General features: G+C 34.4%; 1 protein-coding gene across 8 annotated transcripts in view; it reads left to right on the plus strand.

The window, feature by feature from the left end:
• The window catches only part of Kdm6a (lysine demethylase 6A), a 145,545-nt gene that overhangs the window by 84,253 nt on the left and 35,263 nt on the right, over positions 1-26,029 (plus strand). For 2 of the 8 annotated variants that reach the window (XM_036174101.1, XM_036174097.1), the window contains exons 7-16: positions 2,447-2,501; positions 5,842-5,876; positions 8,724-8,817; positions 12,173-12,299; positions 19,065-19,163; positions 19,297-19,516; positions 20,050-20,184; positions 21,369-21,464; positions 22,885-22,986; positions 23,905-24,300. In XM_036174101.1, the coding sequence (XP_036029994.1) occupies positions 2,447-2,501; positions 5,842-5,876; positions 8,724-8,817; positions 12,173-12,299; positions 19,065-19,163; positions 19,297-19,516; positions 20,050-20,184; positions 21,369-21,464; positions 22,885-22,986; positions 23,905-24,300 (1,359 nt within the window). Of the gene's footprint in view, positions 1-2,446; positions 2,502-5,841; positions 5,877-8,723; positions 8,818-12,172; positions 12,300-19,064; positions 19,164-19,296; positions 19,517-20,049; positions 20,185-20,649; positions 20,806-21,368; positions 21,465-22,884; positions 22,987-23,904; positions 24,301-26,029 lie in introns of all 8 variants that reach the window. The other 6 variants (XM_036174094.1, XM_036174095.1, XM_036174096.1 and 3 more) reach the window with 6 other exon arrangements.

Genomic DNA, 26,029 nt, shown 5'->3' on the forward strand with positions numbered 1-26,029 from the left:
TATATGAGTGTTTTGCCTGCAAGTATGTATATATATTACATGTGTTCAGTGCCTGAGAAGGCCAGCAAATTGCCATTGGATGCCTTGAAACTGGAATCACAGATGCCTGTGAGTCACAATGTATTGTAGGTACTACCAACTGAATGTAGGTCCTCTTCAAGAACAGCAAGTACATTTTAAGTGCTAAAACATCTCTCCAGCCCCTTATTAATAAATTCATTATAAACAGTAATTATTTTGTAAGATGGTTTGAAGATAGTTTTTGATCAGTAATTTTCCTCCATCTTTTCTCTTTGGAAATGTTTGTAGGTTTGAAACAGTGATTTGGTGACTGCATTTAATACTTTTGATAATTATATAAATATGTGACCAAAATGATTCATGCCAGATTTCTATGTTGGATCTCGAATGCTGATTAGATGATCTTCCTTTCAGCACGTTGGTGAAATCAGTAAAAATCTCTGATCTTTTCGAGGCCGTTTCCTTTTAGTTCAGTTGTTGCCTTTGCTGCCTCAGTTAGGAAAGGGCTGTCTTCTGTCATATATGAATTTCTATTTACAGGCTAGATGAGATTTAGAAATAGAGTACAGACTGAAAGTATGATTGTTCTGCTTCTCTTTCTGTCTAGAGGAAAGCCTGCTTTACTCTCATGCTACTCATGTATCTTAAAATAGGCTGTTTTCTATTGCTGTGCTGGCATACTAAAGGGATGTTTGAAGACATAAAATCTGTTTAGTAGACCAAAGGAAAGGGCAAGCAATCTTTGAAGTATCAAATGGTGAGCTTTTTTTTTTTTTAATTCAGTCAAGTGTGGTATATAATTTTTCACCTTTGTTTTTGTTGACCACTGTGCTCATAGTGTGTATATGTTCATAGGGCATTGGAGGCTTTCAATAAATATTAATTAAGTAAGTAGATCACACATTTAGTGCTTATAGTTCTATTTTAGTTTAGCCATTCAGAAGTTACTATAAGCCTTTTAAGGTTTAAGAAAGCTACAAAGGCAGAGGCTAGCTTGCTTTTGCATATATGTAACAGACTTTTGTGATTGCCCATGTGAAGCTACTCTTTTCTTATCAAATGGTACTCTTCTAACTTCCCTTTCCATATAATATTAGGTAACTGACAGTTTATTCTTATTATTTGACGGTTCAAACTCATCAAGTGCACTTTTGTTGCTTTCATGTTGACATACTTAATACTTGGGGATAGTATTTCTCTTGATGAAAGTTAGTTCTCTTAGAGCTTACATCTAGAAATTGCCATCATGAATATTGATTATTTTTAGATAATTCAATTAACAAATAGAAGTAAGTTTATTAAAGTTGATTTAAAAAATGGTTTGTACTATGATTGCTTATTACTTTCAGAAGTTTTGTGGTAGCCTGGAAAATTAGAAAAAATGTGTGTATGTATATATATATATATATATATTTGTGCGATATTTTTTCAGAGTATTAAAGAGATTTTATTATCTTTTTTATTTAACTTAAAATTTATACCAACTCTATAATGCTTGCTTTCCTTGTTTATATGCTCAATTTAATGTTGCTAAACTAGGCATGTCACCAAGTGTTCTTGCATTTAAAAAAATGTATGATAAATGCTGATGTTAACATGTATTTTTTATGTATGCTTGTAGTAAGTTTAATATTAAGCAAATTATGAGAAATTAAGCAAATTACGTATATCCATTCTAAAAGGAAAACTATATCATAGATAAATACAGGCTAATTATAAGGTACTTAAGTACAATGACTACTTAAGAGTCGCTGAAGGCAGATAGTTTTACTCTTCATGACAGTTTTCATAATGAAATTTTCGCTTTCAAAAGTTTTTTCACTGAGATAAAAAGTGGCTAGACAATACTATTGGAATTTGACTTAACATTCTTAAAAATTATGGCACAGAGCTGGAGATGGGTGCTTATCTGACACTCAGGAGACCCTATGTTTGATCCCCAGAATTTTTTCAAGAACTAAATTCATAAAAATAATACATTGTATTTAAACTGCTTTATAATACTTCCTATTTACTTCAATATTTCAAAAGCAGCAGCAGGCAGAGTTTGAGGCCAGCCTGGTCTACAGAGTGAGATCCAGGATAGGCACCAAAACTACACAGAGAAACCCTGTCTCGAAAACCAAAAAAAAAAAACAAACTAAAGTTTTTTCATAAATAAAAACATACATAGGATAACTTGATAAGATTGAGTCTTCAAATTTTCTACTCTCACCTGCTTCAAGACAGTAACCCAGCAGTAAATATACATCAGTTGTCAGCAGTGAATGTCCAAAGTAATTCTCATTCACTTGTTAGTATATTCTATTGTGGAACATAGTTTCAAATCTTTGTTAGATCTGACATACCTGAAAAATATTTTAAGATCCATTCATATGACTAAATTTTTAATGCATTGACTTTCTTGCTTTCCTGTTGTTTGCAGCATTTTCAGTTAGCTTTGGTTGACTGTAATCCCTGCACTTTGTCCAATACTGAAAGTAAGTATTAAGTACCTTTTCATATGTGTGTTCAGATCAGTTTGTTATAAATGATGATAATATTTACAATCATATTAACAAATTCTATGCAGTTTATTTCTTCTAGAATTATTGAGTGTAACTATTTTGTTATGGCTACTTGTATATATGGAATTGTGAGATTAAATATTGTCACCAGTCTGTCTGAAACAGATAGGTAGTGAAGTGGACTGATGAACAAAGTTGATTTAAAAAAAAATAACGTATCAATTATATTGTAAATGACTTAGATGAATTACAAACAGTGTTTGCCAATCACTTAGTGAATATGCAAAGATTTATGTAGGAGTTCACTGTGCTATGTGGTGTTAAAATTATTTGAAATACTTTGTGTATGATGTATGATGTAGTTTGAGGTGACATTTCCCAAGTAATTAAAGAAGAATGCTGTTGGGATGTGTGTTTTGATCCAGTGTTTTTTTTTTTGTTTTTTGTTTTTCTTTGGTATAGATTTCTTTCCAGGAACTGATGGGTTGATATGTTTATCAGTGTGTATGTTCTAGTGTGTCTATGTAGTATATTTCAAAGCAACTAATAGATAATTGAAGAGTATTTTTGAATTTGATCTAGATTTTTTAAAAATATTTTTGGAAAAATAAAACTTGAAATATAAGAGAAACAGTAATACTACATGAAAATTTTCAAGTTACTCAATGGATCTGTGTGTCATGAAATAACTGTTTTGCTATAAATTGTTTGGGTTCTCTTTTCCTTTATCTTGTCCCATTTCCTCTTCCTCCTTCCTATTCCTTCCTTTTAAAGGGAGAAGTGGAAAGAGAGCAGTTGAAAAACATTGTTCTATTAAACTGAAGGTGCAGAGAGAGCAAAGAGTTGAGCTGAAGGATACAGATTCAGCACTCGGGTCCTCAATCATTCTGTCCTCCTACTTAGACAACTGTCTAAGTCACTAACAAATATGTTAGTGACAAGTAGTTTCAGTGTTTGAAAATGCCTATGGAAAATTTTAGATTAGTGAGAAGTTGCAGAATTTGTAATATAACAACATGGATTAACAGCTTGGGCAAGCTGCAGTTGTAGTTTGTAACATGAATTGCTAAACAATCTTATTAATAGAAAACTCGGTGCCAGATAATTGGGGTGAAAGCTGAAAGATCAGAGAAGCAGAACAGCCAGCCATTAGTTCTTGCCTCTAGGAAATCCTCAGCCTAAAAAGAGGAAGTTCCTGTTTCCTCACGCTTTATATACCTTTCTGTGTCCTGCCACTTCTGGGATTAAAGGCGTGTGTCACCACTACCTAGTTCTGTTGTAGCCCAGTGTGACCTTGAACTCACAGAGATCCAGATGGATCTCTGCCTTCCGAGTGTGTGTGCCACCACTGTCTGACCTCTATGTCTAATTTAGTGGCTGACTCTGTCCTCTGTCCCTAGGTAGTAAGGTTTATTGGGGTATACAATATATCACCACAGTAGCTCTGTGGTAGAGCATTGCCCATCCTTACCACCCCTTCCCTCCAAAAAATTTAAAGTTATAAATAAGTAAAGTGAGCTTTGAAAATGATTTCTATAGGAGAAAGAAGTGTAAGTTGCAGTTTATAATTTGAAAAGCAGGATCATGGTGAGGTGAGACTTTTCATTATAAGATTTCCTTGGGATAAAATAGTATCTTTCTGATATTAATTTTGTTACTTCTCAAAAATTTTAGTTTCTGAATAAACTTAGTTTCATGGCCTTTTATGGCAATATTATTTTTAAAAAATTCACCTCAGTTGCGATTTGGTGAAACTTTTTTGTTTTTGAAGTTATGCTCTATTTCAAAGAGGACTTTAAAGAATTTAAATGTATGGTAAAGGGCAACATTGGACTTAATAATTCATGGGATAATGAGATCCTTTTTATAAGGGCGTAGGACAGGCTAGAGGAAGTTTAGAATGATAATGGAATACCAACTAGCTGTTGATGTTTTGCTTTGATTGTCTAATTACCACCTTTTATTAGATAATAAAAAATGTTAGTGGCAAAAGTATTTTAGAACACTGGTGTAAAACTGTATAGATTTTTCCATCTCTTCTTGTAATAGTCTCTCTCTCACATAATGAGAACATAAATGACTGGAATTCTCTATAAGAGTGCACTGTAGTAGGTAGTGAAGAATAGACAAAAGCCCTTGCATATCTTTTGTATAACTTACACTTTTATTTATTACTTTTGTATTTTTCATTTTCTAAAGATGCTTTAATTTTCAGTTACCTGATGTTTAACATAGTATTAAATACTTTCTAAAGATATTTTAATTTTCACTTGTCTGATGTTTAATATAGTATTATAATACTTTCCATCCAGAATGTTATTTTAAAATTCATTATATGTTTATGTGTTTCTTTGCTTGTGTGACATTATTCACCTGGTGTTGAGGTAGAGAGGATAGGCATCAAAAATCATGCAAAGAGATGAATAAAAAGGCAGCCTTTCCGACCTTGCCCATAGTGTCAGAGTCATAATTTCAGAAATCTACATTGATAACAAGCCTTTCCAAAAACTTGATGATAGCTTTGAACCTTGTTTTTACAAATCTGTGTAAACTATCTCCATGTAATTTTGAGAGACTCTCAGAGTCCTTGAAGTCCAGATAGACACATGCACACACACAGGGAACAGAAAAGAAGTACCAGTTTTTCTTCTTGGTTTGTTTTTGTACAAGGGTGATATGCTGTGAGGAAGAGGGGGAAATAAAAGCCAAAATATTCTTTTATTTTCAATATTTGTGTGTTAATTCCAGGACTGTTTACTATTTACCTCCCAAGTGGTTTGACTTGTTTGCTTGTGTGTTTAATGATGAAATCCAACTCTCAAGCACTTAAATCAACCACTCATGCCCTCTGTGTTACTACCATGGTCTATAACTTCCTAATAAGTGTGGCTTTTGTGTAATGTAACGTACAATCTGATGGCTTTTTTGTTTTAATGTGTTTTATTAAATATTGACTGTATTATACATCTGATTTGTAACTCAATTTTAAGTAGTATGTTTTGAAATGTAAAAGTTTTAAAATGTTGCCATTTTGAACTTTATAAAGTATATACTCACTTGCTATAGCTATTAACACTACTACTAACTAACACATTTTATTTTATAATGACCAATAATGGCTACATATAGTTTGTTTGTTCTTCAGTATGATTGTGTATTTTTTATTAAAAGCACGTAAAATTATATTCCTGTTACTTAAATCTATGTAATGTAAGCCGTGCTTGCTTATTTTCTGTTTTGTTATCCTTGCCTAATTTACCCCTAACTTTGCTGTATTGTTACTGATTGTTTTGTTTTCTGTCATCCTTTGCAGTTCAGTTTCACATTGCCCACTTATATGAAACTCAGGTAAGTGTTTTAATTTGCCCAAGTTCAAACAGAAATGCACAATATCACTTATATCACTAGTGAAAGTATATTCCGATAATTTAATGCAATTCTGAGCACTGTGTTATGTATTTATACTCAAGTTTACTTAAGGTATTGCTTCATCAGTTGCTAAACTTGATTTGGTTATTCAAATGATTATATTTAATATTTCTCTTGTGGTGAAGAACGCTTCATTCTGTTATAGATGCTTATTATAATATGTTTTTAAATGATTTTCTTTATCAATCACTGTGTGTGTGTGTGTGTGTGTGTGTGTGTGTGTGTGTGTGTGTGTGTGTGTGTGTAGGTAGGTAGGTAGGTAGTCAGTTCCCTATTCACCTTTATGGGTTTGTATGGATGAAACTCATGTCACTGGGCTTGTGAAGCTTGTGCTTTTATCCACACTGAGCCATATCACCATCCCCTTTTTGTTAATTCTTGTTTATAGTTTCTCTAATGATTGTGCTAAATAGTTAAGTTTGAGAACCACGGACATAAATGATCTCAGACTATCTATTTGATTACACCTCACAGTAATATAAATATGAGGTTGTAGCAAGAACCACATATCTCCTAGGTACATGCTTTATTGTTTAATCTCCAACTGTTAAAGATTTGTATTGAAGGCCAGGCGGTGGTAGTTTACACCTTTAATCTCAGCACTCGAGAGGCAGAGCAGGTGGATTTCTGAGTTTGAGGCCAGCCTGGTCTACAGAGTAAGTTTCAGGACAGCCAGAGCTTACACAGGGAAACATTGTTTGAAAAAGCCAGACCTAACTCCCTCCCCTCAAAAACAAAGGTGCTCTTTTTTTTTTAAGATACCTAATTTTTATTTAGTCATTTTCTTTAATTTCTGATATGTTGGATATTTTTGTCTTTGCCCTCTTTGTGTGTGTCTGTGTGTATTTATGTGTATTTGTGTGTATGCATGCGCATGTCTGCCTGCCTGCATGGTTTATGTACACATGTATACACTTGCCCTTGGACTTATAGGCAGTTGTGATCCACCTGATGTAGATGCTGTATACGGAACCCCAGTCTTCTTCAAGAATAATAAGCACTCAACCATATCTCTACCTTTTTTTTTTAATTTAAATTTTTATTGTTTTGAGAAATGATATCACAATTCAGTCTAGGTTAGCCTCCTCAGGCTGGGATTATAGTTACTTTGTTTCATCAAGTCTCTTCTTATTTGTGATTTATGCTGTTTTGGTCATGTTCAGTGAACTCACTTTAATGCAGTTATCATTGTCTTGCATGTGATATGAGGCAAAAAGCCAACTTCGTGTTTCTCTTTAAGATGCAAATATATTTTGAGCATGTTATTGTTTGGTATTTCTAATTTTGGTGTGTAGTAACATTGAGATGGTTCACAATAAGGTATAAATCTGATTATATTAATTGAAATAGTTCATTGTCTCCATTATCTTAGCATAAACCAGTCAACTGATTTAGTAAGGTCTTTGTGAGCAGTTTTCTAGTTTTCTAAGCATTTGCACATTCTTCTCCAAAATATACTTGCAGTATACACAGCATGATGTATTTTGTTTTTCTGTCTTTAGTCTTCAAGCTACATTGTAGCTTCAGCCATTTCTATTATATGGTTAGATGTTCAACAAATACTTTCTGGCTGAAGGAATTAGATTTAGTAGGTTGGCTCTTATGCTTCAGTAAGTGTGTACTTAACTTTCATAGATTAGGCAAGATTAATGTCTTAGGAATTAGTTGAGCTGATAAATAGAAGTTCAGTTAATAAGTGCTGATAATCTCAATGTACAGTTGTCTAAAATGCTCCCTCATTGAAACAGTGTAGTTATATAATATAGTTCCTTGGTTATTTCCAGTGCTATTTATTAATTTCACATGATACTTAAAATGATTCTGTAGATAGAAAGATTAGATATTACCATTTTTAGTAGTTAATTTGTAGATGTCAGATCGTAGGGTAAATTTGCCTATGATTCACATAGCCAGTTTTGTTTTTCTCCCTATAGTTAAGATTTATTTTGTTCAGTTAGTTAAATGGTAGTGTAGTAATAAGAATAAAAGCCAATGCAGCCTGTTGTTCTACCGAGTATAATTTAAAGGCAGTGTTTGCAAGCTTTTTAGATTTTTGCCTTTTCCTTTTGCTTTGAAGGAGTAATTTTAAATTTTATGACTTGTGATAGTAGCTTTTGGTCATGTTGAAACTTTGCAGAGAGTGCTGTGGGTAAATGGTTGCATTTAGAGATTTGCCTATGGAACATGAAAATACTGTAAGCATTTTTATAATATAATAATGGGAATTGTGATATATTGAAATTACAGATATTATAAATATTTTGTAAGATTTTATATTCTGGAAAGTGTGTGTTTATAACTTAGATTTTAATTACATATGTACCTGTGATTTTATAGCATTTTTTTCTTTTTTTGCATGTGTTCTACATTATTGAGTTGCTTGGAAGCTTGTTGCTAAGCAGACAAATTTTATACTCCTTGGAAGGAGAATACTCTGGCTTCATTAATGCTATTAAGTAAAATTGAGATGATTTTCATTATTAAATAAGTTGAGATGATTTTAGCTATTAGGAGTTGGCAAATACTTAAAAGGTCGTATTTTAATGATACTTTGTTATAGTGGGTGCTATTACTAGCATTAGGAACAATGGAACATGTCTGAACCTGTCTAATGTTAGAAAGAAACATTCAGTAATAGAATCAGCACTTTTTACTTTCAGCTAGTTTTTTAAAATGTGCCAAAGCATAATAAACATTATATAATTTTTAATATATGAAAGATTATTTTTGTTTTACTTTTCTCTAAATTTTTTTTCTGCTTTTTAGAGGAAGTATCATTCTGCAAAAGACGCTTATGAGCAACTTTTGCAGACAGAAAACATTTCTGCACAAGTAAAAGCAACTGTCTTACAACAATTAGGTATGTAATTATATGTCTTACATGTTTTTCTGTATATTTTTGAGAGTTGGTAAAAATATGACCCCTCTGCCAAGCATTTCCCATCTTACAGTCTATCTATATAGTATAATTCTTGGATATAATATAGATGGCCCTTTTTGTGGGGGGTTGAGTTTTGTTTTTCAAGACAGGGTTTCTTTGTGGAACAGTTCTAGTTGTCCTGGAACCCAATCTGTAGACCAGGCTGGCCTGGAACTCAGAGATCTGCCTGGCTCTGTCTCCTGAGTGCTGGGATTAAAGTCACAACTGCTTGGCTAGATGGTTTTTTTTAATTCTGAAAATTCTCCCTGTTATTTAACCATTGGGTGAAAAGGTAGGAGTATGTCCTTTGTGCTACGTTACATTAGTACTTAATACTCGGTGAAATTAAGTGATTTGCCTACAATCATTCAGTAGTTGATGAGTTTCCTTTCATGGCTTCATCTATATTAATCACTAAAATATTTTATCTAAAAATTACACAAACTTGTAACACACTATAGTTTTTATAAGCACAGTCTTATTTTAACGTTAAATATGAGGAAATAAAACCATGTAGGTCTTTGTGTCACTGTCTGTAAGAAGAGAAGAAAGAAGCCCTAGCCAACACTTAATTTTGTTGCCTAATTATTGAATTATTTCTTTTTTGTCTTTTGTATTGGAGTTATCCTTTCAGTTTTGTTTGGGGTTTGGGAAAATCATTTGCTTTTTTGTTGTGTTTTTTTTTTTTTTTTTTTTTTTTTTTTTTTGAGACAGGGTTTCTCTGTGTAGCCTTGGCTGTCCTGGAATCAATTGTTAACTTTTAACTAACATTGTGTGAGTGTGTGTGTGTATGGGGGGGTGTGGGTGTGTGGGTGTGGGTGTGGTATTTTTTTGCAGTTCTGAAGTCAGTTGAACAGATTTACTGTGATTGACTATACATAATGAACACATTGCTTGCTGTATTAGTTACTTTTGTAACTTGTAGAAAGAAGGGCTTATTTTGGTCCTACTGCTCCAGAAGGATAAGAATCTTATCAAGTCATGGCAGGGAAACATGGAAGCAGGCAGGAATGTTGGCAGGAACAGCTGAATGCACATATCTCCAACCATAAACAGGAACTGGAAATGGAGGGGGCGGGGAGAGAGGGAGGGAGGGAGGGAGAGAGAGAGAGAGACAGAGACAGAGAGAGAAACACATTAACTTCTTAATTAAGAATGATGACAGGGAGCTTTTGAAAACTCAGCGCCCACCGCAGTGACATACTTCCTTCAGTGAAGTCATACCTCCTCATTCTACCCAAACAGTGTCATAAACTGGGGACCAAGTATTCAAATGTCTCATTCAAATCACCACACCTTCATAGGAAACCTTTTTATTTTAGCTATTAGAATTTTACTTAAATCATTTGTATTTTAAGAATTATAAGAGTATCAAAATACTTTTTAATAATTGTAGTGTTTGAGTAATGTGATTTTTATTTTTATATTTTAAATACGTTGCTAGTACAGTCAAAAGGTTTTGGATTTTTAAGTAGGAAAAAACAAGTGTGATGCCTTAAGTTATTTACCTATTAGTTAATATGATCTATCTTATTGCTATATATCTTTTAAACTTAAGAATATTGTGATTTTATTCTAAGTCATAAATCACCTGACTTCTGACAGTGGTTTGTTAAAATTCAGAATATAAAAGTAAACTCATAATTTTGTATAATTATGTGTGCTTTATAGCAACTTGTTTTCTGCTTCTGGACCAGCTCCTTATAGAGATCCTGCTTTTTAAATGTTTTTAAAATTTATTATAGGGAAGAGGAATGCACTTTCAGTCACACAGGTGCCATGGTAGTCATGTGACTGTTAGAGGACACCTATGCCTTTCAGGAGTCCATTTTCTTTTTTCTTTTCTTTTGTAACCAGGGATTGAATTTAATTGTACATTCTTGCACAACAAACACTTTCACCTGGTGAGCCATGTCACCACTCCCTCCCACCCACCCCCCATCTTGTTTTACTAGTAATAGAAGGAGAGAGATAGGAAGAATGTTTTGTTTGTTTGTTTGTTTTAACTTTGATAAAACATAGTAACTGAATTCCTTTAAGATATCTTTGGTTAAATCGCAACTGTCAGAAAAAAAGGATCCTTGTTTGTTTCATATGCTGTAGATTGTACAAAGAACAAAAGTAATTTTATATATTGGAGTGATTTACAATTGAAATGTGGTCTATTGGCAAACTTAACCAAATTGATCTTATGCATTTCAAAGGTTTAGAATATAGTATTATTCCATGGTGTATTTTTTGCTTGATTAACTACTTATCAAATTCTTTTTTCAATTTTATAATTTCTTTATTTTATGTGTATGATGGTTTTGCTTGCAATTATGTCTGTGTACCATGGGCATGCCTGGTGCCTTTTAAGGCTAGAAGACATCATCAGGCTGAGCATATGTGCCTTTAATCCTAGCATTTCGGAGGCATAGGCAGACAGATCTCTGAGTTCAAGGCCAGCCTAGTCTAGGCCACCCAAAGCACAACAGCCTCCCTCCCCCCCCTCTAATTCCCTAAATCCCCAGCAATCTTCAGCTCCACTGGAACTAGATTATAGAAGCTGGGAATTGAACTTTTGTTCTCTTGAACAACAAACATCCAGTGCTCTTAATTGCTGAGCCATCTCCATTCCCCTGATCATATTCTTAAAAAAGTTTATTAGATATTTTGTGGTACTCTTAACATTTGAATAGAGTTTTCATAAAGTTCTGTTTTTCAAAGTTAAGTATTTTATAATTCTTTATAGTTTTTATTTTACATGCAGCATGAATTTGTTTAGACAGAGAGGTGGAATTATGCATTATGTTAATCTGAACTGTCATTAGTTTTATATTTATTCCTTGGAATTAAATACTGGACCAGTAAAATGTCTTGAAGATTATTTATACTTAATATTTATGTGGAATAGTATATATGATATTTCTATGTTCTTTGTATCAGTATAAGAAAGTGACCATTAGTACCCAAGATAGCCTTGTTATTTATATTTTTGATTGATAATGTGTACATTTAGAGTGGACATGTTTGATTAGTGGTAGATTATTGAAGTTGTCTAGAATTTGTAATCTATTGTGTATTAAGTAATTATTTTTAAACTCTTTAATTTATTTGAAAAGCTGTTCATCTCTTTGGCATTACCCTCTTATGAGAAAGACTTCTTATTTCAAGAATTAGCAGCTCTAAAATATCAGAATGCGTTTTCTGAAGTAGATCAATAATGCATTGATAGAAAAGGTTATTTTGTTAATTTTCTGCTTTGTATTCTTAAAAATAGAACTATTATATAATGTATGTTAATGTTTTAAAGGTTGGATGCATCACACTGTGGATCTTCTGGGAGATAAAGCCACCAAGGAAAGTTATGCTATTCAGTATCTCCAGAAGTCCTTGGAAGCAGATCCAAATTCTGGCCAGTCCTGGTATTTCCTTGGAAGGTGAGATTTAACCATATAATTACATTCTGCTATTGATAGTTATAACTAAGAGATTTTAATTACAACCTTAAATGTTAGTGTACATTTATATAGTAGTTTTCTTATAGCAGAACCCTGTCTTCTTAAGAGGACATTTCTATTTTATTTTTTTCATTTAACCTGAACTATGACTAGTTTTTAAAAAGGTCCTTTCAGATATTACTTGTTTTAGTGAACTACTTTTGTGCCTTTCCTGGTGAGTTCCAGCATTTGGTCACAATTTCACTTGAAATCTTACATTCTTTGAGAAAGTGAGTATGTTCTTGTTGGATTTGCTGGAAAGAGACATCGACTGTCGGAATTTTGTTCAGGGGTTATTTGAGATGTGCTCTTTATATATGTATTTGATAGATCCTAATCAATTTTGCCGTTCATAATGTAGTGAAAAGATCAGTGTACTAGGTACTAAAAGACTCAAATTTAAGTAAGGGCTCAGTTAATTTTTGTAAAATTTTAGATGATTCATATTAATTTTTTTTTTAAATTGTAGATGATACATAAACCCCTTTTGAGGTTTTAGTTTTCTCCTCTCCTTCTTGTTTATTTTTCACTTTGAGATTTTCCTATAAGGTGTTTTGATCGTATTCACCCCTCTTCCAACTCTCTCAGATCAGGTGATTTCCCCCTACTCTCCCCTTTATTCAGTCATCCACCAACTCTGGCCCTTTTACACTCTTCACAGACACTCTACCTGCAATGATCCCTGAGTCTTAAGACTAGGCATGTTCAGTCTCTTATTCTCTGTATTTTGACCACTTACCACTTGTAGGTTTCTGTTAATCACCATCTACTGTAATTAGAAGTTTCTCTAATGAAGGTTGAGAGATGCAGTAATCTAGGTATAACAATAAGTCATTAAGAATCAGTTTAATACTATGTCCATTTAGCAGAGTAATAATAATAGGTTCTTTCCTAGTAGCAGAGTAATAATAATAGGTTCTTTCCTAGGACCGATGGCCTGTCTAGTCACAGATTCTCAACTGCAGTAATGGTGCTGGGTATGACTATGCTCATGTAGAGTGGGCCTTAGTCCATTCAGAAAGTAGTTGGTTATTCTCAGTATGTTTGTAGCACTGTTACACCTCACGGTCATATCTTGCTTGGCCAGTCATTAGTCTAGCTTGCAAAGTTCACAGCTGTGTGAGGTTGATAATTACTTTTCTCCTTGGTAGCATGCATAGCACCTTCCAGCTTTGAGGTCAGTGCCAGATTGGTGTCTGTAGCTAGAGTTTTCCTGCCTGGCCCAGTCAGGACAAATCTCTCTTACCCGCCAGTCCCACAGTCACTCAGACACAACCAAGAAAGCACATAGAAACTTACATTGTTTATAAACTGTATGGCCGTGGCAGGCTGCTTGTTATCTACCTTTTTTATCTTAAATTAACCCATTTCTGTTAGTCTATACTTTGCCACATGGCGTGTGGCTTACCAGTGTCTTTACATGTTGCTTCTCCCGGCGGCAGCTGGCGGTGTCTCTCCCCAGCCTTCTATATCCCAGAATTCTCTTCTCTCTTGTCCCGTCTATACTTCCTGCCTGACCACTGGCCAATCAGAACTTTATTTACAGAGAGCGATATCCACAGCACTTCCCCTTTTCTTTTCTTTTTAAGGAAGGTTTTAACTTTTACATAGTACAATTACATATAACAAAACAATTATCAAGCAAGAATTACAGTTACAATATTAAAGAAGATATCCTATCTATCTTATATTTATGAGTCTAAGGTTTTATATCTAATGTATCTTTTATCATAACTGAGGAAATTATAACTATCTAGTCTTTAACCACATCAAAGACCTCAGAAGGATATAGTATTACCTGAGAACGGGGAGAAGGATGCAAGCAACTTTCGGGAGTCTTGTAGGGTAGACAGAGACAGCTGGCAGCCTGGACAGTCACCTAATGTTCCTTTGTAATGTTGGGGCATTTGTCTTCAGCCCACAGGGATAGAGTCTCTCAGTCACTTTTCTCAGTGTCCTGTAGAATGTCTGGCAGTTTCCTCTGTGAAGCAGGAGCCTGAGGACCATTTTGTCAAGCAAAGTTCAGTGGTCACCTTTTTATGGGTCCTGTATGTCCAGTTGATAGAGCAGTCCAGGCAAGAACAGTTTCTTGCCCAAATGGCTATTTTTGTCAAGGTGAAGATAAACTCCATATGAAGTGTCTTTAATGCCCATCCTCCTCTCTGAAGTAAATCGGTGTTGCCAGGAGCAGACATGTCTCACTGTCCAGAAAGTCTAAATTTTAAAAAATACTTTAAATGCCATATTCTGAAGGTCTTTGAAGTATTTGAAGATTACCTATCTATCTGAAAAATCTCTGTGTATACCCAGAAGACTTAACTAACATGGCTATGAGTATGATTATCATAGATGACCAGTTATTATGAGCTATATAAACATAATACCTTAAACAAGAGTAGAAATATACACACAATATAACAAAATTAACTAAGTTTGTATCAATAGACTAAAATCTAAACCAATGTAAAACATTTTAAACAAGTTGTTGCTCTTTAGAAGTAAGTTCCCTAATCTACCCTTTCATCCTATTATATCTATATCATATCCCCCTTTCTTCTTTAGAAAGAGATCTCATTTATAATCAACCTGCTTTAAAGAAAAATATTGGTTTTTCTCTGTCCCATACCAGAGGGCTCTTCTGATTTGGGACACAAGAATCTCTTAACCTTTTCTTTTAGCAATATGTCTGGGTTTAGAGAAGGAGTGAACCAATTCCATCTCCAAAGCCAGCTTGATAATTTTGGGAATGTGGGCGTAGTTTTTCTTACTGCTTCCTGCTGGAGGGGGGCGCTGTATCTTATGGGGATACAAAGAAAATTTTAGGATTACAGAGTAGCCCATTAGGGTGAACCTCTAAGCCAGTTGCCTTGAAACCATTCTGGATGTCAGATCATCTGGGCCATGGTGTCATCGGAGACCTTTCAGGTGGTCTTGGCTGATCCAACCTGATATATCTTAATCTGGAACAAATCCACAGCCTCTGGCTTTCTGTGGAAACAAAAGCAGAGACTCTTTTCCAAAGCAACATATCCTTATATCCAAATTTTGAAGTCAAGTTACCTTTAAAATTTACATATTTGTTTAACTCAACAGCTTTTACGATCAAATCTTTTTTTGTAGTTAAAAATCCCAAAGACAACATAAACCAGATTCTCTGTGTAATATCCATCTTTGTAAGACTGAAGTGCCACTGTGGCTGCTGGCTCCGCCCACCTCAACTTCCCAACATGGCGGTGGTTCAGTTTACCACCAGCTCTGTGTCTGGAGCCATGTGTACCATCAACTATCAGAAGCAGTTCTATTAAAGCAGTGCATAGCCCAGAAACCCCCCCTTTTTTTTCTTAACTAGCAAAGGCTAAATCCACCATGCAGCAGAGTAAAGTGCTGCTTGTAGATTCCTCATCCCCGCCACACTGCAGGTCAGACACACACGCCAGGAAGCCGCCACAGTAGCTCAAACCGGCAGGCTGCCGCTAACTTGAGAGAGACAACTAGGAAGCTGTTTTTAGCTCTGTTTTAGAATCTTTTTTCTCAGGTTTTAGGTGGAAATTCTTGCCAACACGTTGGGCGCCATTTGTAGCTAGAGTTTTCCTGCCTGGCCCAGTCAGGACAAATCTCTCTTACCCGCCAGTCCCACAGTCACTCAGACACAACCAAGAAAGCACATAGAAACTTACATTGTTTATAAACTGTATGGCCGTGGCAGGCTGCTTGTTATCTACCTTTTCTATCTTAAATTAACCCATTTCTGTTAGTCTATACTTTGCCACATGGCGTGTGGCTTACCAGTGTCTTTACATGTTGCTTCTCCCGGCGGCAGCTGGCGGTGTCTCTCCCCAGCCTTCTATATCCCAGAATTCTCTTCTCTCTTGTCCCGTCTATACTTCCTGCCTGACCACTGGCCAATCAGAACTTTATTTACAGAGAGCGATATCCACAGCAGGTGTCTCCCATGTTCTATGATTTAAGTATGTGGGGTCTTTTATAAGGGGGTTGTATTAAACTTTTGGTTCTCAGGGGACAAGAGAAACTTTTTTGGAGTGCTACTGGAACCTCATGGGTGGAAATTAGGGATTCTGCTGAAAAATAACAAAGAATCTTCCAAGGTACATGACAGCCAACCCTTTACAACAAATAATTAGTTGGCTGCAAATAGTTGATCTCTCTTCCTGTGTTCAGTTTTGTGATTTCACTTGAATTACTAGTTTTATAAATTTTGTTTATAATGAACCATACCTAAACTTGATGTTTTAAAATGCGGTAAATTTTCAGCTTTGGTGAACAGTATTCCTTTTTTTTTTTTTTCTTCAGTTCAACTGGTTGTATATTCTGGACCATTGAAATGTATTATTTTGCAAATATACACTAAACTTTCCTGACTTCTCAAACAAGGGATAGTTATCACAATCTAACTTGCTTTATGATTCAAGATCATTTCAGAGATTAATCATAATATTCTGGATCTGTTTTAAACTTTTTTGATGCTTTCTTATAGTCATTACCATCTAATGTTTTGCTTTTAATATGAGAAATGTTTATGAATAAATACTATTTTAAAGGTTGTGTTTCTGTCCTTGTCCCTATGCTTTTGTCCCAATTTGACATTATTACTGACCTTGTCACAATTTGTAGGTACTGTGTGAAACTTGCTTTTCTGTCTAGTCATTAAAATTTTTGATATTGTCCAATCTATATGATAGTAATTCCTTAGGCCTGTTTTTACCCTCTCTACTAGATGCCCTCTGTTCTTACAGCTTTTCTTCATATAGATTAATTTCAAAAGTAGATTTCTATAGAGCTATTTTAAATTTTAACATTTTCACATAGGTTTTCCATCCTAATAGCTTCACCTTTTATTTATCCTATTCTCTAAATCAGCTTCATTTCCTTCTGCAAGAAAAATCATATTCCACTCTTTCCTTTACCTCTCCTTTTGGGAGTGAGGGGACCTGGGTCTAGTGTATCCTAGGCAAACAATCTACTGTTGCTACTGAGCTACACTTCTAGCGTCTCCCTTTCACTGTTTAATCAGATTTTACAACTAAGTAGTGCCACACCTCACTGGATATGTAATCAGTCAGTTGTGAAGTCTTAGCTACTCTTATGCTTTTTTTTCTCTTTTGCTCTTTCTGCTTCCATTCCTTTCATCTCAGCTTTGACATGTTCCACACAGTGAATGTAATCATTCTTTTCTGTACATAACTTTCCTTTTAGTCTATACTATACATTGTTGGCAGATTTATATTCTTATAAGGTGCTTTTATCACAATCACTCCCATTGTTAGGAAAACAGATTTTTTTTTTTTTTGTGGAGAGGTGTCTGAAAGTATGTGTACGTGCATGTGCGCTCTCTCTCTCTCTCTCTCTCTCTTTCTCTCTCTCTCTCTCTCTCTCTCTCTGTGTGTGTGTGTGTGTGTGTGTGTGTGTGTGTGTGTGTGTTTGCTTTTTTTTTTTTAAACAAATACATTAGAGTTTGTCCATACTGTTCAAATCTATTTGAAATATCTCCTCTCATTCTTTGTGTCTGATCCAACGATTAATACACTTTTTATAGAATAATTAGGGGGATAAAAATAGTCTTTAAGCAAGTAAAGATTTTCAGATGTACATTTTCTTTTATTGATTACTCTTAACCAGTGTTCTCCCAACATAAGCAAATAATAAAACAAATACTAGTTTACTGGAAAGCTATCTTTTTCTATGTTTTACTTGCAGTTAGGAATTTATGCTCTAAATAATATCTATAAATATCCATGTTCTTTACTTTCCATCTCACCACCAAACTCTGCATGGATTGTAGTCTCTTCTTAAACTATCTATGTTAGTGATTTGATATGGCATTGTGATATTTTTAGTGCCTTCATTCCCCATCTAAACTGCAAACTTCTTAGAGGTGGTGAAGCACTCGGGAGGCAGAGAGAGGCAGGTGTAACTCTGTGAGTTCTATTTCAACCAGTACTACAAAGCAAGACCCACGGTTGGGGGCAAAAGAAAAGAAAAGGAAAAATAATTAAATTGTAAGCTCCTTGGAGACAGAATCTAGGGCTTTGTTTTTTTTTTCCTTTAGCACCAAACATAATTTCTTTTTTTAAAAAAATTTCTGTGATGCTTGTATATCCATTAGGTACATCCTCACTAAGAAAATGGCAGGTATTGGAACCTGAATCTTACTATTGTCTTTGCTAGTCATAAAATACAGTATACTATATTTATACTGTTTATAATACTTAGAGACTAAACCATTACATTAGTATTTTTATAAATTAAAGAAAATTTGCCTTTTATTAAATAAGAAAAGTAGAAATTCATTAGCTCTCACTGAAAACATGTGGTTTTGGTATTTTGAACTCTGTTCTGACTGTATGAAAAACTAGAGGTCAAGATAAAAAAGCAGAGAGAGTGGAGGGGCTGTGCTCAACTCTCAGTATTATAATATTAAAGTGATATGGCCTATACTCATTTTAATAGACTGTATCAATGCAGTATACTTTAGCATGCTTACGAAAGACTATAATACAGTTTTGAATTTCTAGTTATCGTGTATATTGCAATGTCCTTGTGCATATATACTCATGTACCTAGATATATTAGCATAATACATTTAAAAATTTTGCTTTGATAACTAACCCTTTTTAAACAAATAAATGTAATTTGCTTTGATATTGGTGGAATTTTCTTATCTTCCCTCTTCCCTCTCCCTTTCAGGTGCTACTCAAGTATTGGGAAAGTTCAGGATGCCTTTATATCTTATAGGCAGTCAATTGATAAATCAGAAGCAAGTGCAGATACATGGTGTTCAATAGGGTAAGACTGTCTAAAATTAACATTGGTCTGTAAAGATGGCTGCATCACATAATGTGCTTTTTAATAAAAATCATGCTATGACACTAACCAATTATTCTTAGTTGACTTATTTTTTCTTAATTTCCCTTTTTAGTGTGCTCTATCAACAGCAAAATCAGCCTATGGATGCTTTACAGGCCTATATTTGTGCTGTACAATTGGACCATGGCCATTCTGCAGCCTGGATGGATCTAGGCACTCTCTATGAATCCTGCAACCAGCCTCAGGATGCTATTAAATGCTATTTAAATGCAACTAGAAGCAAACTTTGTAGTAATACCTCTGCACTTGCAGCACGGATTAAATATTTACAGGTAAAATTTTTAAATATCAAATTTTTAAAGCCACATATTTACCCAGAACATTCAGGCAGGAATAGGGTGGCTGGAAATTTTGTCTAGTTGTCTTTGGATGTCTATAATCTGTTTCCATATTTTGTAAACATACTATAGTTTTGTAATATTGTTTTACTTTTCATTTTAAATGAGATAAACAATGCTCTCTTGCACTTCGATGCATATTAATTGCACAATTTTTTTCAGTTTACTGTTTACATTTTTAAGTTGTCATAGCATTTTAAAGAAAAGAACACAAACAATGTCTTTCACTCTTGCTTCAAGTTTCATGAGAAGACAGCTAATGAGAACCCTGGAAACAGCCTAGCTATGTTTTGATTTTCACAAAGGTTTACATTCTGGTTACCCTCTTTATACGTAGTATCTTTTTAAAGCCCCAAATTTAGAATCTATTTTCTTTTAAAAACAATTAGCACTTAGGAAGATTTAGTGGACTTACTCTTACTCAAGTAGGCTTGTGTTAAATTTGCTTTTTACATAATTTTTCCTAGGCTCAGTTGTGTAACCTTCCACAAGGTAGTCTACAGAATAAAACTAAATTACTTCCTAGTATTGAGGAGGCGTGGAGCCTACCAATCCCCGCAGAGCTTACCTCCAGGCAGGGTGCCATGAACACAGCACAGCAGGTGAGAAGTTGGGTTATGTTCTGCAGGTGCCCAGCTTTAAGGGTTCTTTTCAATCTGTAGTAGTCAAGCTTATTTTAAGCAAGCATAGAAGGCTTTTTTTTTTTTTTTTAATGAATAATAGCCTTTTCTTTTAAGTACTAAGGGAATCTAGATCAAAATAAAATTCCCTCTGATACGGGACGAAATCTGGGGGTACCAACTTAGAACCTTTGTGCATTTTCATGACTTTGAAAGATTTCTTAAAATAATGCTGCAGTGGTTTATTTAATTTTTAAAAAGAAGATTTTCAAAGGAAGGTACACGTTCCTCCATTGATGATGATTCATTGAATTTTGACTTTAATTTTTTGCAATTGGAGATGTCCACATAACTTTGAAAAGTATACAGCTTGTAAGTTTTATAATTTGAAGGAATGAAGTAAGAATATATAGCACCCTATTTTTGTCTTCCTTCTGTGATTCTTAGGCATGTAAACCTCATCATCCAAATACTGAACCTGTATTAGGCCTCAGTCAAACACCAATTTCACAGCAATCCTTGCCACTACACATGATTCCTCCTAGCCAAGTAGATGACCTGTCCAGTCCTGCCAAGAGGAAAAGAACATCTAGTCCAACAAAGGTATATGTCCTAGAGAAATAGAAAATCCCAGTTTTTCAAAAAAGGAGCTCCAACTGCCGTCTAATTATGCAGTTTGAACATTTCCTGTCCTTTACTTTAAATCTGTGGACATCAGAAGATTAAAGGTTTGAGTTTTCCCATCCCAAACTCTTAGAATCCTATTAAAAAAGTAGGGATAAATTTGCATTCATCAAATCATTTTATCCATTTCCCTGCCGCTAAGCTATCAGCACACTTTTTCATCATCACTTTTTTTTCCAACATTGAAATATATTTAATAATGAACCTAGTGGATAGTGTGGTATATAGGCTAGTCATTTGGGCCATAGTTTAGGGGTGGGCTTTGGGGGGGGGGTGGCTTTTTACAGAATCAACATTTAAAAAATTTATGAATATCAAGTTTAATGTGCATATAAATTGTTTTTAATGAATGTAATGATACCTTTTTATGCATAAATATTCTAATTCATAGTCATTTGGCCTTAATTAGTAATTAATTAATGTTAACCTATTGCCTTATAACCAAATATTCTTTAATGTTTCTTTTTATCAATTTTCCTCAGAATACTTCTGATAATTGGGGTGGTGGCCATGCTGTGCCACATCCTCCAGTACAGCAACAAACTCATTCATGGTGTTTGACACCACAGAAATTACAGGTATGTAAAATATGTTTTAAAGAAAAATTATGTAACAGAAATAGTGAACTTTTAGTAATTCTTAAAGTTGAATGACAGGAAACTCAGTACATAACAAAAAATGATTATACATTTACCAGAATAATGAAGATAATTCAATCTTGTTCCCAGTTTCTTTCTAGTTTGTTTCTCCTTTTGGAACAGGCAATGCATTCATATACATAAAGTATGAATATAGATTATATAGAATAAAGTTTTCTTTTAGCTTCTACTCTGACTCACCAACAACCTCTTCATACATGTACCCCCTCCCGGAATGTTTTCTGGCATTACTTGTTTCTTACCTGTTTTTTGCAGAGATGTGTTGTGTATGCACAAGTCAAATAACTTGGACATGTAATGTACATGTACATGTAAAGTAGTCCCTTATGGTCCAAAATTAGTAAATGAAAAATTTCAGAAATAAACTCGTGATAACTCTTAAATTATAACATTCTCCTACATAATGAATCTTATTCTGTACCACCAGTGACATCAATCATCTCATTGTCCAAGCTGTTATGTGATAATTGGTCCTTAATCACTTACTAGCCATCTCATTTATCAAAATAACTGTTTTAGTATCATGATTCTTGTATTAATGACCACAAATCACAAGAATAATGATACCAACACATGTAGAATGACAAAGAGAAGCCACACAGTGCTTTCTCTAAGTGAACAGGTAAAGAGTTCTTTATTTAATAAACAAAAAATACACAAAATAATCATATGTTGGGGTTGCTAAGGTCAATGGTAAGGAAGTTGTGAATGAAGAGACATACTAGTTTTACTGTTACACCAATGCACTATCACCACAGTATGTCATGGTATTAGGACTGAAAAAGCATTAAATTGTAAGTTTAGATTTTTCTGTGATTTTTAGGAATCCACTGGGGGATCTTAAATGATGCTACCTCTATTATTGTCCTTTATAGACCCTTTTAGGTCAATTTATAAACAGCCTACTTGTTATATGAACAAGTAGGTATATTTCTTTATATAGATACCATACTATTACTTAAGTTGATCACTATTTTTAGACATTCACAGTGTCTTCAAACTTTTCCTGTCCCAGTAATGTTTTTTGAAGCATTTTATCATCTTTTAAGCTGGAAGTGTTTTCTACATGAACACTGAAAATTATTAGTAAAATTTTGTGCCCATCTCACTCAAAGATCACATCATAATAAACCATGTTCAGATAAATGCTTAGTTCTTACTTTGATTTCTTAAACTTTTAAAAAGACTTTAAGATTAAATTAGATTATTGTTGATTAAAATCAGTGTCTGACCTGATAGTGGTTCTGAGTTTTTCTAATTCAGATAAAGGTTTCACAGTTTTGTTAGCTTGTTTTTTAGATATGTTTTTAATTATATTTTCCCCCTTTTTTTCCCCTAGCACTTGGAACAGCTCCGTGCAAATAGAAATAATTTAAACCCAGCCCAGAAACTAATGCTGGAACAGCTGGAAAGTCAGTTTGTCTTAATGCAGCAACACCAAGTGTGTATAGCATTTTCCCTCTAAAATTTGATAGAATTTTGCGTACCTTTATTGACTGTAGCATTACTTTAGAAGTCACCCATACTCATGTCTACTTATATTTGGTAGAATTTTGTGATCTATGTTTCTTAAAATACTAGGAAATGGAGTTTTTAAGAAAAGAACAGCTATTGATTTAATTTTAAGCATTTTTTTGTTATTTAATTCCATGGTATTTAATTTATGTTCTTTATTACTTAGTAAGATATACTAAACCTAATTAAGGTTTTATATATCTTTAGTTTTTCTTTATTCAATTTTTATCATTTATTTTATAATATATCTTTAGAGGATCTGTCATACTATAGATTTTCTTCTGTCATTATTATTATTATTATTATTATTATTATTATTATTATTATTATTATGTACTCAAGGTTGAACCCCGGGCCTTGTACATGTTCTGTGAGCTACCACTACTGCTAAGCTGTAATACCGTCCTGTGTCCTGCCCTATCCCCTCTTCCCCCCAAACACACACAGGCAAGTCTCACTAAGCTGCTTCAGTTGACCTTGAAGTTTAGATCCTTTTGCCTCAGCCTTCTAAATAGCTGGGATTACAGGCTTGCACCACTAGACCCATCTTAAAATAAAAATATGATGTTCCTTGAAGAACTATGAATTCCAGAGTTTTCCATAGGTTTCAGCTGCCTTTTTTTGTCATTACTAACATGATGTATCCTTAACATGAAACATATTCCTACTTTTCCTATGTAGCTTGCATATAAGTATTTTTTTCTTGAAGTTAATGGTTTTTAACCTAAAGAAATAAAATTTTGGGATCAGATCAGAGCCCATGATTATTAATCTTTACATTCTGAGTCTCTCCCTTATGGACTATATAGATTTTATTTATTTGCTTTTCATTTGTTCCCTGCAGATGAGACAAACAGGAATTGCACAGGTCCGGCCTACTGGAGTTCCTAATGGGCCAACAGTTGACTCATCACTGCCTACAAACTCAGTCTCTGGCCAGCAGTCACAGCTTGCTCTGACCAGAATGCCTAGCGTCTCTCAGCCTGGAGTCCGCCCTGCCTGTCCTGGGCAGGCTTTGGCCAATGGACCGTTTTCTGCAGGCCATGTTCCCTGTAGCACATCAAGAACACTGGGAAGTACAGACACTATTTTGATAGGCAATAATCACGTAACAGGAAGTGGAAGTAATGGAAACGTGCCTTACCTGCAGCGAAACGCTCCCGCTCTACCTCATAACCGCACAAACCTGACCAGCAGCACAGAGGAGCCGTGGAAAAACCAACTATCTAACTCCACTCAGGTAATAGAAAGGCTAACTGCTTTGGTTGACTTCTCATATAATAGTTTGTCTTTATTTGGTTTGTGCATATTAAGTATTTGAGGAATTATTTTTATATGAATTATATACTCCTACAATGTCATTGCTATGTTTCAATTCAGTATATGTGTATATATTTTCTTTCCTTGATATTATTTTCACAGATGGAGATAATCTGGCAGATTTACCAGTGAAGAAGAAAAATTGCACAGCCCCCTAATCCACTTCTAATTTACAGTGGCTTCATAAGCAAAATGCCTATTTTTGTAGTAGTTGATAGTGATCAACATCTGGGTATAGATAGAATAAGTATGAGAAGAGAATAAAATGACAAAATAGAGTCTGAGAAAGAGTCTAATTTTAGGCTATCTTGATACGCTAGAAGAGTAATTGAGACCAGGTAAGATTACAAAGGGGTGGGAACAGATTGGGAGAAAAATTCAAGATTGAACCATGAGGCCCTTTTGTAATTTGCCAGGCCAGAAATTGAAGAACTTTCAAGACTAGAATAAAGGATTGAGCTGTGAGGTATTGGACACTGAGGAGAATGTGAGCTTTATCTTATATTTCAAGAAGTGCTTGTTCCAAGTATATATCAAATAATGCGATTAGACCCATGTCTTACTTAGTCAGTAAAGATGCATTGTGACCATGACAGTTTTTTATAAAAGAAAGCATTTAATTGGGGCTTGCTTGCAGTTTCAGAGGTTTAGTCCATTATCCTCATGGTAGGGAGCATGGCAGCAAGCAGGCAGACATGGTAGCTGACAAGAGTTCTACCTTCAGATCCAAAGGCAGCAAAGTGAAAGTGCAACTGTGCCTGGCTTGTACTCTTGAAACCTTAGAGCCCACCTCCAGTGGCACACTTTCTACAACAAGGACACATCTACTCCAACAAAGGCCTCACCTCCTAATCCTTTAATTTGTACTATACCTTGGTAACTAAGCATTCACATTTATAAGCATATGGAGGCTATTCTTATTCTAACCACCACAGTCCAGTAAGGTGATCTAGAGATTGATCATTTCAGGTGACATTGCTGGGATTGGGAAATTAGTAAATGCAATCAAAATCCATACCACAACCTGTGGTGTACATTTCCCTCCGCTTCCTTCTCCTTTCTAGTAGCCTGTAGCTAAGGGTGATATTTTGCAGTTTTAAAGGGTAGAATGAAAATAAACAAATATTGTGTTATACCAGATGACCTACAAAGTCCAAATATTTACTGTTTTGACTCTATACAGAAATGATTTGGAAACTTGAATAGGAGCAGTTTCAGTGGATTGTTGTAGGTTGAAACCTAATTGTGTAGTTAGCTTCAAGATGAAAGGGTAGATAAAACTGGAGGTAGCAAGTATGAATAGTTCCCACAGGACATTTACAGTCATGTAGGTTACACACATAAGGGAGGTATAGCTAAAGGAGAAATAGAATTCAGAGTTTGGTTTTGTTCATATTTTAAATTAAAATGAGAAATAACAGTGAAAGCTAATGGGAAACATTCAGTAGAGATATTGACAAAATTGTTAGATGAGAGGATATGTTTTGGGAATTCAGTATCTGTAAACATTAAAAGATTATTAAAAGGATAGCATGAGACTTTTGTTAAAATGCCTATTAAGGTTCTAAAGTATAATTGGCAGTTACATAAAATGGGACTCTTTGTTATGATTATGAAGTATAAAGTATAGTTCTCTTATTTTTCTTCCC

Source organism: Onychomys torridus, chromosome X (assembly GCF_903995425.1).
Source record: "Onychomys torridus chromosome X, mOncTor1.1, whole genome shotgun sequence".
Classification (NCBI taxonomy): domain Eukaryota; kingdom Metazoa; phylum Chordata; class Mammalia; order Rodentia; family Cricetidae; genus Onychomys; species Onychomys torridus.